Here is a 14,727-nt window from a genome sequence, read left to right on the forward strand (position 1 = left end):
ATGATCAATCAATGCGAAAGAAGGCTGAGCGAGATGTCCTTCCTCCCAGTCAACCGTTTTCCAATGTTTGGGACCATAAACAGGGATCCGGAACATGAGCGGGTTTGGAAACAAGGAGGTAAGTGGGATGATTCTTAATTCCAGCCTTCGTTCTTTAACAGCACCTCGACTAACTAACCTGTTGGATCGAACTGTAAATAGACTCCGTTATCCAAAACTTTCGAAGGATGGTTAGCAAGTACGATGAGGCCGCCGATCGGCGCCTTGAGTACCAGCCCCGTCAAGTAGATCCAGTGAAGTTCACAATTGACGAGCTGACCCGGAACGAAGAAATCTTGGACCACCTGCAGTCGACCCTCCTGCCTAGCTTACAGTTTCAAACCATCAAGCTATTCAAATTACTAAACCCATTGGGCTTGCAGCAAGAACTAGAGTCAAAAATCCAGCTTATCTCTCAAACCCAATTGAACGTCGAAAAATATATAGATAGGTTGAAAAGTTGGATCGTTCAAGTCTGCCCAGGACGCTTGGATCGATCGTACCCATCCAATGACCATCACTACAAACGATTAAAATCATTCCGGCTTTCTAGTTTGAAGAAGTATATCTTTGAGGCCTCTCAAGACATGAGTCGAAGCTGTCGGGTAGCCTCTGAGATCCTCAACCGCGCGAAAGACTCGACAGAACCACCTAGTCAGCAGACGAAAAAAACGTATCATCAGGGAGTATTGTTAGCCCATAAGGCAATTAGATCGTTCCAGGCGACTATTGAATGCATCAAAGGATCTGAATTAGATGTCGCTGAGAAGAGTTGGCAATCACGTTTGATGAGTATCGACAACAGCTTACGGAACATCGTATGCTTAGTCACCCCTGTAACAAACTCTAGTCCAAACGATACTCATCGTCGCTGTAGAAAAAACTTCACCAACGAATCAGTCATCGACCTCGCTAAATCGGCAATAACATTGATCAAGGTCCATAAACTATTCTTTGTCAAGTTCTTCTCCAGACGCGGGGCGATTAGGAGAAGTATCCCATGCTTCACAGAGTTGTGTTCGGATCAAATCGGATCTATAGTTCGATCGTTCGAAGACGTTGCTGAGGAGATCCATGGACTCGTTGAACGCTTTAAAGAGGCTGATAAGATTGGCGACCATATCACTAACGACAGTCTGCGCCTAACAGCTGCCCGTCTCAAAGCTCGTTTCGATGCTCCTATGGTTCTCCTACTCCTTTATCTCATTCCTCTGATCCCCGATATCGCCACTCAAAATGATTACAGAGATTGGTTGCTTACTTGGAACACTCAGCGTAACTTAGCCTCCGAGAACTACATCAACATTTCCAGGTCACTAGTTGACCGCGAGTCCGACGGTCAGGAGTCCGACGACGACGACTACGAATACCACTCTTCCGACTCCTACGAGACATATTAATTAAACCCAGAAAAAACACCCTTCCCCACCAAAATGTTACAATTTTTTTACATTCCCTCATTACTTTGAATTAGCAAAATTATTTTTCCTGTCCTTTTTTTTGATGTACTCGTTCAGCTCCAGACTATTTAAAACAGGCGTGATTGGATAGGTTCGATATTCCTACAGACTCCCTTGTTATACATTTAGCGTGATGACGGGTATCGAAATTGTCAGCAAAATCTAAATGTTAGTTTAAATGAAATATCCTTCAAGTTTTACCCTGAAAGTTGCAATCCAATGATACAAAGAAATTAGCTATTAAAGCCAAAATATCTGGCAGTGGCACCGCAGAAGAGCTGTGACACAAGCACACATTGATTTGTGTACACTGACATAGTCCAGCAGAGTTGTATGTAACCTTTGTGTGTTGGACAGCTGGATTTCAGCAGCATATCTACTATAGGGGGTTTCAAAGTTGAGGCCAGGGCAGTGATACTTCAACACACCTATGCTGCCATATGCTGTGCTACATCACTTTTAGTGGCATTTATAGGCTTTTTCCTGCTAAAAATATGTACTGGGGCCAAAGCAGTTTAAAATTGCTGGCACCCTTGTGCCTTGGGATTTAACATCAGGGGATTTGATCTGAAAGAGACAAAATAAAATTGAATATGTATGCAAATCTTGATATTTGGGCCCATCAAATTTATGATGGATCATTTAATTGGGTACTGATGCAACCAGATGAAATCCTGGGCATTGGATTGTAGAGGATCTCAAAGTAGACTTGGGTACCTGTTAGCATCTGGTTATCCCCCCCTGTGTTTTTGGCCAAAGTGGGTACCAAGTACTGCATATGGCACCACATAGCATGTTTTTAGCCTTAGAGCCAGCGCAGCTGGCCTAACATCTAAATTCCCTTATATCTTTTTCACCTTAATGCTTAACATTGATTGAACTTCAGATTATGTTTCCCTGTTTCCTCATGCAATTTTAACCTCATTTATAACTTACCACTTTTCAATAACTCTACTCCTTCATAGAGTTCTTGCAACACTGGGTCAGCTACGCTATCATTAGAAACAGCACAGCCTAGTGTAGCTTAATTCAGCTAAACCTAACAAGGCTCCCTGTTATCTGTTAGCGGATTGAATCTAGCACTAACCACTGGAAAACAGAAACTAAGCCCACTACGCTGTGTTATGCCACTTTTTAGCAGGTTTTTCCGCTGAAATTGGCATAACTTAGCGCTGCTAACGCTATGGCTGCAGCAGCTAAAGCTAAAAGGCGCTACACTATTGAATGGGGGCCATTTAGTGCATTTTAGCGTAGCGGCCCACCATTGGTTCTTGAGTTGTGGTGTGCATGTGCAGCAGTGATGTGTAAGTGCTACCAGGCGTGCCAACCACATGTACATGTGTAATTACATAAGCAAACTGTGAAAATTTAAGTCAGGATCCCCTTGAATCAGGAAGATACACAGACTTCAGACAATCAGAACCACACCCCCAGATAACCCAGGATCACCCCTCAGAGGATACCACACTCCCAGTATACCTACCGTCACAGGTGCTTAGCATATGTTATGAGCCGTAGCGCGGGCTCCGCAGCGCAGACTCACATGTACATAGACTACACGTACATGTCATGGACCATACTCAAGGTTTGAGAGGCTGGAGATCCAAGCCTCTTCCTCATCCTGCAATCTACCATCTTGGATCCAGAACCCCCAGAACCCCAGAACCCAGACCCCATCTTCCTCTCCACAGAACAGACCTTAACATATTGCAGGATCTACTTAATGGAGACAAAGACCAAGAACTCAACAGACCAACAAGAACCAGATCGCTCCGACTCCAAAACCTTGAACATCCCGACTCTGAAACCTTGAATATCCCGCAATCCACTCCTAGAAACCTTGAATATCCCGCTCCAACATCACACTGCAATACAATGGATACCTCCAAAGCCGCTAAACTCCGACAACAACTGGCGGACATTACTAAGAAGGCCAACAACAAGGAGGAAAAACGCCGCCAGGCCAAGGCCAAGTTGGAGGACGCACTCCGCACTCCAAATCCACCCCCTCCCCCAACCGCAACCAAGACACCCAAGATCACTCAACCCAACAAGTTCAATGGAGAACGCGGAGCGGTGGCGGAGACGTTTGCCCGCCAGGTTGGCATCTATATGACTGTGAACAAGCACTTGTTCCCAACCGACACAACACGAATCCTTTTTGTGTCCTCGTACATGACCGGACCCGCGGGCGTGTGGGCAGCCCCGTTCCTTGACCAGGCAGCAGTGGAACCACCCACCCTGACCTACGCGGAGTTCACAACGGCCTTCTGGGGCATGTTTTTTGACCCGGAAAAGAAGGCAAAGGTGGAACGAGCCTTCCAAGCGCTGAAGCAGACCGGTTCTGTGGCGGACTACACCCACACCTTTGTCCAGCACGCCTCCACAGCGGGATGGGAAATCCCCACCCTCCTCAGCCAGTACCGCCAAGGTCTGAAGCGGGACATCCAGATGGCGCTCATTGTTTCCCGCACCGCATTCACAACCATTAATGAGGTTGCTACCTTGGCCCTGGAGCTTGACACAGCGATGAGCGGAGCGGAGGCCGGAACAGCACCGGCTAAACAGAAGATGGACCCCGACGCCATGGACCTATTGGCGTTAAACGGATGACTATCCGACTCCGAGAAGGCCCGGATGATGCGGGAAGGACTCTGTTTCCGATGCGGAGCGCAGGGCCACATCTCCCGCAACTGTCCAACCAAGAAGGGAAAAGGCCGCGGAAACGCCAGGATTGCGGCAATGGAGGATCAGATCCGACAATTAGTGGAAGGGATGGCGGCGATAGGCGGAGGCGGACCAGCGGATAAAGGCGGAAAAGGCCGGGCCGACTCGTCAAAAAATGGAGGCGCTCAGGAATGAAGGTTGTGCCTTTCCTGAGCGCGGCGGAGTTGTCTTGTAGTATTGGTGCTAGTCAAACTTTAACCAGAAATGAAATTGACCCCAGATGTTTCATCTCTCGCACCATCACAACTCCCAGAGCCACACCCCAGAACCCCTTACCCCCTGCCTCCTTTTTGATTGATTCCGGAGCGACCCATGATGTGTTGAGCGAGTCCTATGCCGCCGCGGCGGGATTACTCCGCAACGCCACCGCCTCAAGGCGGACAGTGTCGGGATTCGATGGATCCACATCCCAAGCGGCATATGAAATCGACCTGACCCTGAATGAAGAACCCCGCCCTTCAAAATTCATCATCACCCAACTGAAAGACACGTACAACGGCATCCTTGGGATGCCATGGATCCGCAAACACGGACACCAAATTGACTGGACCACCCGCACACTCCGCTCCGACCACTCCGACATTGCAGCTGCCTCCGCAGCTTCGTCCACTCCGAAAACATCCTCAACAGAGGGCCAAGGGCCCACGATGGGGAAAGCTAGGATTTGTGACAAGGGGGTGTGTGTTTTACCGCCCCCGCAATGTGATTTCGATAGACTACCCTCTTCCATACTCCCTGAAACGGCTGGCAAGCTTTTTGTCCCCGTAGATAGTACTCCGCACCCCGACTGGAATCCCGCCCCCCCGCAGCTGGAATGGAACCCCGCCAACCCCGCCGACAATTTTGCTGCTGCTTTGGCGGTATTGTCCACTCCACAAACATCCTCAACAGAGGGCCAAGGGCCCATGATGGGGAAAGCTAGGATTTGTGACAAGGGGGTGTGTATTTTACCGCCCCCGCAATGTGAGTCCGATAAAGTTTCTCCGCAATCATTTTCTGAAGCAGCTGGCAAGCCCCTTTCTCTCCTAGAACTGTACACTGCAGAGATTAGCGCCGCCAAGACATTGTGGTCGACCTCCGCCCAGCTAGCAGCGGCGGGAAAGGCCGCTATTGCAACACAGACCGTTGAGGAACTTGTCCCGCAGTGCTACCATTGATTCATCGACATGTTCCGGAAATCCAGCGCTAAGAGCCTACCGCCACCAAGAAAGTATGACTTCTGTGTTGACCTAGTCCCAGGAGCCACACCGCAAGCAAGCCGGATCATTCCGCTTTCACCGGCGGAGAAACAGGCACTCGACACACTGATTGCGGAAGGACTGGCCAGCGGAACAATCCGGCGGACCACGTCACCATGGGCGGCCCCAGTTCTATTCACCGGAAAGAAGGACGGAAACCTTCGCCCCTGTTTTGACTACCGAAAACTCAACGCACTGACAGTGAAGAACCGCTACCCCCTTCCGCTGACCATGGACCTGGTTGACAGCCTGCTAGACGCCAACAACTTCACAAAGCTGGACCTCCGCAACGCCTACGGAAACCTCCGAGTGGCGGAGGGAGATGAGGATAAGCTAGCGTTCATCTGCAAGGCGGGGCAATTTGCTCCGCTCACCATGCCGTTTGGACCCACAGGAGCGCCGGGATACTTTCAATACTTCATGCAGGACATTCTCCTTGGACGAATTGGAAAGGACACTGCCGCATACCTGGATGACATTATGGTATACACACAAAAAGGCTCCGATCACACGGCGGCGGTCAACGGAATCCTGGAGACCCTGAGAAAGCATCAATTATGGCTGAAACCGGAGAAATGTGAATTTTCGAAACTGGAGGTGGAATATCTTGGACTCTTAATTGCGTGTAACCGGATTAGAATGGACCCCGCATAAGTGAAGGCGGTGACGGAGTGGCCCGCACCGCGGAACGTTACGGAACTTCAGCGGTTCATTGGATTCTCCAACTTTTACCGCCGGTTCATTGACCACTTCTCGGGGAAGACCAGACCTCTACACAATCTGACCAAAGCAAAAACCCCCTTCGTCTGGGATGAAAAATGTAACTCCGCTTTGAATGCCTAAAGACTGCCTTCACCTCTGCTCTGATACTTAAGATTGCGGACCCGTACAAGCCATCCTGGAATGTGACTGCTCCGACTTCGCGCTTGGAGCAGTCTTGTCTCAAGTCTGCAACAAAGACAAAGAACTCCACCCCGTCGCTTACTTATCCCGATCATTGGTGCAGGCGGAGAAGAACTACGAGATCTTTGACAAGGAACTATTGGCCATTGTTGCCGCTTTCAAAGAGTGGCGGCAGTACCTGGAAGGAAACCCGCACCGCCTGACCGCCATTGTTTACACGGACCACCGGAACCTAGAAAGCTTCATGACCACCAAGGAGCTCACTCGGAGACAGGCGCGGTGGGCGGAGACCATGGGTTGCTTTGATTTTGAAATCATCTTCCGCCCGGGCCGCCAAGCCACCAAACCCGATGCCCTATCAAGAAGACCGGACCTAGCCCCCGCCCCTGGTGAAAAACTGACCTTTGGACAGCTGCTGAAGCCCAATAACATCACGGAGCGGACTTTTGCGGAGATATCGGAGTTTGATTCCTGGTTCGAGGACGAATCAATTGACTTGGCGGAGGCGGAGCACTGGTTTGAGGTAGACGTACTGGGGATAGACGCGGAGCACGGAGCGGAAAATGAACTGGCAATGGCTGATGCGGAGATCATTGAAAGAATCAGAGAATTGACCCCACTCAATGCCCAACTGACTGGATGGATAGAATCCTTGAAAACCCCCACAGGTAACCGGAACAGATACACGGAGACTGATGGCATCTTGTACGACAAAGGGCGGATAGTGGTACCGGCGGACCAAGATCCTGAAGAGCCAACACGACACCAAAGCGGCGGGCCACCCAGGCCGATCCCGCACCCTTGCCCTGGTCCGACGGAATTTTGTGTGGAACGGCCAGAAGAAGTTCGTCAACCAATACGTGGATGGATGTGATTCTTGTCAAAGAGTTAAAGCCTCAACGCAACAGCCATTTGGGACACTGGAGCCGCTGCCAATTCCGGCGGGGCCGTGGACGGACATCAGCTATGACCTCATCACAGACCTACCTGAATCCCGCTCCCACGACAGTATACTGACTGTTGTTGACCGTCTGACAAAGATGGCACACTTTATCCCCTGCGGGAAGTCCATGAATGCGGAGCAGTTAGCGGACCTGATGGCGGAGCACGTTTGGAAACTCCACGGCACTCCAAAGACTATTGTTTCCGACCAAGGAAGCATTTTTGTATCCCAAATCACCCGGGAATTACACCACGGGGCGCATTCCTGGAAATGCCCTGCATCCCGCGGACGTTTCTCACTGAGATATGTCCAGAGGATATCCGGAGGGCATCCAGCGGACGCGAGGGGCACTGAGCATCACTTGGACGCTTCTGGAAGCGTCCAAGTGATGCTCAGAACTCGGAAATGTCCACTGGACATCAAAAAACACCGTCCAGCGGACACTCCCAAATGAGAGTGTCCGATGGACATCTTGATGTTCCACAAAGCTCAGCATCCATCGGACACTCCAGCCAGAGTGTCCGATGGACACCAAAAACCACTGTCCATCAGACACTCTTGATCAAGAGTGTCTGATGGACACCATAACTCACTATCCATCGGACACCCGAGCTGGAGTGACCGAAGGAATTTATCAATTCAACCATTGGAACAAGTCTCCAATGGCTGCATCTTGTACTGTCTAGATTTCGACAGTCCAAGATGTTCAGCTGCCTGTTGGGTGGCAAGAGGGTCTGCCGTTGCAAACTTGACCCTATATAGATTGCGTTTAGAGACCTTCCACTAAAGGCATGATGTCGCAGCTAGTTGTGGACACCGTTGACTGCGACCTGCAAGAGCGAACCCCGGGGAAGCAGGTTGGTGTTTGATCCCCATTCAGGCCATGCCCTTCCCCCCAACCCCCCCCCTGCACCCCCCCGCGCCTATTCCCACCTATCCACCAAACTCTGTGGCCCCCCGCGATGAGCGCGAGTGAGCGAATACACCAGGGCACAGATGGATTCCCTACATTTTTTTCCAACCTGGTGATAGTGGCTGATATCCGGTGGACGTCTTCATTTCATCCAGCGGATGCATTCTGGCGGGACGTTCGCCATCGCGCAATGCAAGTGGCATCCAGCGGATGTTTCCTGCAGTGCCAGAGCTGGACATCCGCAAACATGTCCATATACATGTCCAATCAATGTCCGCGACGGCCTGTGGTGTAGACAACAGACTTGGCATCCGCCTACAACCATCTACGGCGTACCATCCAAGGACAGACGGTGTGGTGTTCCATATGCGTGACGATGCCAAAAGCACATTGCAGAGGTATTATAGTAGAGGGAGTGTGTAATACAGTGCGGGGGAAGAAGGGAAGAAGGAGCAAGATGGGAGGAGAGGCCTTGACCCCCAACATTGGGGATGGAACAGGTTAGACAGTGGATGCAGAGTGTGTGGAAGAGGATGGAAGGTGGCTTGGTTGCATAGCAACACATGACATCATGTAGCACAGTACATGCATGAAAGTGCTGTGTAGCTTGAGCGCCTCAGGCAGCATATATCCCTCATTGTTTGTACGTATAGTACAGCATATGCAGGTAGATAGGCTGTACAGGAAGTTTCTCCCACAGCATAAATCCCTCATTGTTTGTACATGTAGCACAGCATATGCAGGCAGATAAGCTGTACAGGAAGTGTCTCCTGCAGCATAAATATCTCATTGTTTGTACATGAAGCACATCATATGCAGGTAGATAAGATGTACAGGAGGCGTCTCCTGCAGCATAAATCCCTCATTGTTTGTAAGGCAGTGAAGCACACGCATGCAGATGCTGTGTAGTTGAGTGTCTCCTGCAGCATAAACCCCTTGTTGTTTGTACATGCAGCGCAGTACATGCATGAGAGGCTGTGTAGTTGAGATCCCCTGCAGCAATAATCCCTCATGAGGAGCTTCCCTGGAGCAAAAATCCCTCACCCTTCAATATATAAGGAGGCCCTTTCTCCCCTCATCAGACTTTTCCCCATCAGCCTACAGAGGTTTGGTCACAGTGGTTAGTTAGTTACGGTAGTTAGTTAGTGTCGCAATCAGCCTACAAAGGTTTGGTCACAAGTGGTTAGTTAGTTTAGTTAGGATCAGCCTACAGAGGTTTGGTCACAGTGGTTAGTTAGTTACGGTAGTTAGTTAGTGTTGCGATCAGCCTACAGAGGTTTGGTCACAAGTGGTTAGTTAGTTTAGTTATCATCAGCCTACAGAGGTTTGGTCACAAGTGGTTAGTTATTTTAGTCAGCAGTGGTTATTAGCAGTATTAGTGATTAGTACAAGTACCGTAGAAGTTTAGTAGTGGTATAAGTGTGTCGGCAGTAGTAGAACCAATCATAACACAACAACAAATTTGAGTTAAGCAGCATATTAGTAACGTGTAGTACGAGTATAACAAAGTAAGTATATTGCCTGCGTGCAAAGAAGTTATAACAGATTTGCTAGCCTGTTGAATCAAGTGATCTAGGTCTGATAGAGATTACTATATGAAAGTAAGATCTATCTTGGAATCAGCCATATCTTTATAAATATTGATTACAAGACTCTTAGATATTTGCATAGTATTATTAGAGGGGCAGGTCTTTCAAACCACCCGTAAGTTGTAATAGCCTTTCAACCTATTAAGCAATTTATTTCCCCCTCAGCGGATATTTCACCAAATTATATTTAGTGTCCCACACGAGTCCTACAATGGACAGTCGGAAATCACAAACAAAGCGGTGGAGCAATATCTTCGCCATTTTGTGAGCTATCGACAGGACGATTGGGCTCCGCTCCTGGCAACGGCGGAATTTGCCTACAACAACAACAATCACACATCAACAGGGGTGTCACCATTCAAGGCAAATTACGGTTTCAACCCATTGTACAGCGGAATTCCATCGGCGGGACAGTGTGTACCGGCAGTGGCGGAGCGACTCCGCCAGCTTGCCGAGGTACAGGACGAACTGAAGCACTGTCTAGAAGCGGCGCAGGAGGCCATGAAAAGCCAGTTTGACCGCGGAGTGCGGAAAACACCGGAATGGAACAGTGGAGACGAGGTTTGGCTAGATGGGCGCAATATCTCAACAACACGCCCCAGCCCCAAATTGGAACACCGCTGGCTGGGACCATTCCCAATAGCTAGCAGAATTTCAACCTTTGCTTACAAACTGACCCTTCCGCTTTCCATGCAGGGAGTCCACCCAGTTTTCCACGTGTCAGTACTCCGCAAACACAAGCCCAACGAGATCGCCCACCAACAGCGGCGGACCCCGGAGCCAGTAACAGTCAACGGCGGAGATGAGTGGGAGGTTGACGGAATACTGGACAGCTGGCGGAGAGGGCGGACGACTCAATACCTTGTCAGCTGGCGCGGATTTGGGTCGGCGGAAAATTCTTGGGAGCCGGAGGCAAACTTGAAGAACAGCGGAGACCTATTGGCGGAGTTTAACTCGAAATTTCCGGAGGCGGCGGCCAGGCATCGGAGGACGCGGAGAAGAAAGTGAGAGGGCAAGCTTTTTCCCACTGGGTTTTTCAATGCTGCCCGGGGACAGAATGCAGAGCCAAAAGAGGAGGATTTTTTTTTTCTCATTGACCAACCAGAAAAGGGGGCGGCTTGGGCATTAAAGGGGGGATAATTTTATGAGCCGTAGCGCGGGCTCCGCAGCGCAGACTCACATGTACATAGAATACATGTACATGTCATGGACCATACTCAAGGTTTGAGAGTCTGGAGATCCAAGCCTCTTCCTCATCCTGCAATCTACCATCTTGGATCCAGAACCCCCAGAACCCCAGAACCCAGACCCCATCTTCCTCTCCACAGAACAGACCTTAACAGGATATTAAGGGGTTTCAAAGTATCCCTGCACGTGCATGCAGGCCAGTTTGCATAACCCAATTTACCGGGACACTTGCATGCAAAACTGGCAATTCAACATTCAAAATTTGAGTTGAACACCGGCTTGCCTTGCCACAAAAGTCGACTCGTCCGGCCCTTTGTCAGCTCACATCCACATCCAGCCACTCCTCTGCCACAAACCTGTCAGCCCTTATCCACACTCAGCCACCACACACCCATTCAAATGAAATCACACCACAATCCAAGATCACCCAAACCATGTTCACCAGCCTCTTATCACTTTAAAACCCATAAAACCAGACCAGAGTGCCAACTCATCCAGTCCGGAGCCCACACCCAAACCTAGATCAGATCTGTGGCTCAATGTCAGGCTTGGTGATGCCAAGAGTATGAATACTCCTCTAGCTACGCCGGCGACAGAGCACGGTGCGATGTAGCGCGAGGTTAAAGCGCGGTAAAGTGCAAAATAACTTTAAAGTTATTTTTAATATACCCAAAAAAAGGGTTAATGGAGGGGCCAGGAGCGCCTGGGGTGGTTAAGTGCCCTCTGGAAGATCTTACAGGGCCTGCGCACACTATGCGCAGGGGTGGTGTGACCTGTGGCGTCTGGGGCCCAGTTAAGGGGGTGTTTCGAACGTGCAAGACGTTCCCAGGAGATGGTGGGGGATGTATATCCCGATAGAGAAAGAAAAAAACAGTGGACTTACTCGGAGAGAAAGTCCACGATAAAAAAACGACGAATGACTCTGGAGAAAACCGAGATCAAAGGACGGTCAGGCTGGCGGACTAGTCGAGTAGACGAGGGCGAGGCTGGCGGTACGGCGAAATGGTTTGTATGAATCTGGGGAGGCTTTTACTCGCTCAAAAAGCCTCCCTTTATGTATTCTTGCGGCGACCGGTAGGGTCGCTGGTCTATTTTCAAATTCATTGCGGCTTCTCGGCCGCGGGAAGAACTAGTTAGGACAGGAGTGGTAGAGCGTTCTATTGCTCGCATCGCTCTTGTCCTCTTTACTCAACAACAAGTGTTAATCTTCCTCGTTCCAAGGAAGAGTTCCACTCTTTATGATATTTTCTTGGTTGTTCATCTTCGGCCGGGGGAGACGCAGCAGTTTACTTCTTCACTATTCTCCTCCGGCCGTTTCCTGTAGAACGTTCTACGGGTTTTTTTTTATTAGTTCAACAATAGCAAACCCGTTCTCTTGGCCTGAGAACGGGTTTTTGGATCATGGCTACTATTCTTTCTCCGGCCGCTATCTGCGGCTGGAGTTTTTGACAGTCTCTCTTCGATTCTATACATCGTTCGGGGGGAGGTCTTTTGTTACATATTCATTTATGCGCGGCGCTCTGCGCCGCTTTTATTGTTCAATAATGAATATGGTATTCATTTTATACAAGGCGCTCTGCGCCGCAATAAATGTGTATTTTTAACAGTTGTTATATATCAGTTAGCTGGGCTCTAACTTAATATAGTAGCCCGGCTGACACTCAACCTTTACTGTTGCCTGCCCTTTCCTGATTGCAAATCTCATACTATTACAACCAGACCAACTTCCAACCACGGGCTGGAACCCCCACAGCTTGAAAACCTGGTTGCAGAGACAGTTACCAGAGAGACACTTGCAAAATACATCAAGTTGAATATTGGGATTGTCTTGCAACTGGTTGGAAAAAGTCCTTGTTCAGCAATACCAAACAAGTGCTCAATCCTGGATCATCACTCCCCGGACTTGACCTTGGATGAGCTGGGTCATTGGATTGATTTTAAAATCTTGTTATGTGAGACATGGCATGTTCGGAGAGGTTTCAATGGGTGAAAAATGCCAAATTGTCAAAGTGAGTGTATGTGGCAATGGTCTTTGAGCTGGATGGGAGTTCTGCCGTGTGCAAGGTCCAAAGTGGGGGCTCAAGGTAACTTTGAATTTCAGTGGGGGGCAAGTCAATATGCTGTCAGCTCCGGTCTCTTATGTGACACGGAGTTGATGGGTTTTTATGCGCGCTGTAGCGGCTGAGTAGCGGCCAGCAGAAAGATGGGCCACACTATAACCTTAAAGGCCAATGGGAAGAAACCACACCTCAACGCTGAACAGCGGAGGGGCTAGCTCCCTTACAAATGTAAGGGGACGCGGCGATAACTCGAGCCAGGCGCCGTAGCTTATAAGGAATGAGCTTCTTATCTTCTAGGTTACAGGTGTTGTAACACCCACCTGTACCTAGGAAAATACACAAAAGGGACTGAGGCTGTAAAAGAAGAAAGGTTAGTTTATTATTGTAAAACCCCACTCACTATGGTTCTAGTAAGGTGCACGGGTTTGTATGGTAATAATCTTGGGGGAAAGATCGCCCCCTTTTATATTACAGGGACCTAATCCTCCTTCGAGTCAAGGCCCCAGAGGGATCCTTAACTCCAAGGAGGGGGAAGAGGTCCACGGAATTCAAAGGAGGAATTACATGAATAATTATGTAATCTCTCTATGTATGGTAAATCCATAGAGAGATATACTTCATTAGTACATTATTATTCTCAATCAAGGTAAATACACAATAAGTGTGAAATCATACAGTTTAGTACATATAAATTGATGATTGCAACAAAAGTAATATTATAAGACAACAGGAGGACTTGAACACAGGATCTTACACAAGATCAAGGTCAATCTTAAGGTAGCCTTTAGCCATTGGGTTACATGACTTGTAATTATCATTTTAGACACATGGACAATTGTCTCAGTGGCTGACATATGCAATCTGACTTGCATGCATGCGCAAGTTTACTTTGAATCCCACTCTTGACAGTAAGTAAACTCTTTCACTGAACATTGCTTATATCAGAGTGAAACTCTGTGTCTCTTGATTGCTTCTCTTTATTTCTCTATCCCAAACCTATCAAATATCAAAGGTTACTCTGTTAAACCCTAAAAATCAGAGCAGATGAGTCTACCAATTCCGTCTCCCCCCACCATTTCCTTGGTGCACACAGAGCTTGTTGCCTTTTTTTTCCTGGCACAGCTGTCCTTACAACTTTTCCAGGTTGTTCAATTTGAATTTGAGGATCCTCACTTGTTGAGTAGATAGCTGACCACCTCCAGATCATCTTTATCTCTTTTCTGCTCTTGTACTTAGTTTTCATTTATTATCCCAGAAATCCAAACCTGAAGTGCCCACCCATTTTCCTTGTGTCATATTGTCACTTTAGAGACACAGGCTCACACATGTACTTCTGGAACTTGCTGGGCTACACACACTTTAGAAGGTGTGGATGTTGGTGCAGGATATCCATCCATCAGTACTGAACAGCCTCAATGGCTGGAGCCTATTTTCTATGGAGACTCTTCAGTGTTGATGGCTATGGAAATTGTTATGTAGCCATAAATACTTCTGACTATTGAGACTGTAAATTTTTCATGGCAAAGAGTTTCTCACCATTTGGAGTTTGAAGTATTGATGGCCAGAGTTTCTTGAGTTTCAAGATTTCTGGGATGGAATCATCCTGGTCATCAAGACTGTAGTAGCATGGTCTTGCCAAGATTATCACTCCAAGGCCATCAGGATTC

At 48.6% G+C, this 14,727-nt stretch overlaps 1 protein-coding gene across 1 annotated transcript; it reads left to right on the plus strand.

Annotated features, from left to right (window-relative positions):
- On the plus strand, positions 1-1,439 carry PtA15_1A507 (uncharacterized protein; the record flags this gene model as incomplete). The annotated part of the gene is made up of 2 exons (XM_053165542.1): positions 1-118; positions 202-1,439. The coding sequence occupies 2 exons, from the start codon at positions 1-3 to the stop codon at positions 1,437-1,439; spliced, it is 1,356 nt and encodes a 451-aa protein (XP_053016723.1).
- Positions 1,440-14,727: the final 13,288 nt, after the last annotated feature.

Source organism: Puccinia triticina, chromosome 1A, assembly GCF_026914185.1.
Source record: "Puccinia triticina chromosome 1A, complete sequence".
Taxonomy (NCBI): domain Eukaryota; kingdom Fungi; phylum Basidiomycota; class Pucciniomycetes; order Pucciniales; family Pucciniaceae; genus Puccinia; species Puccinia triticina.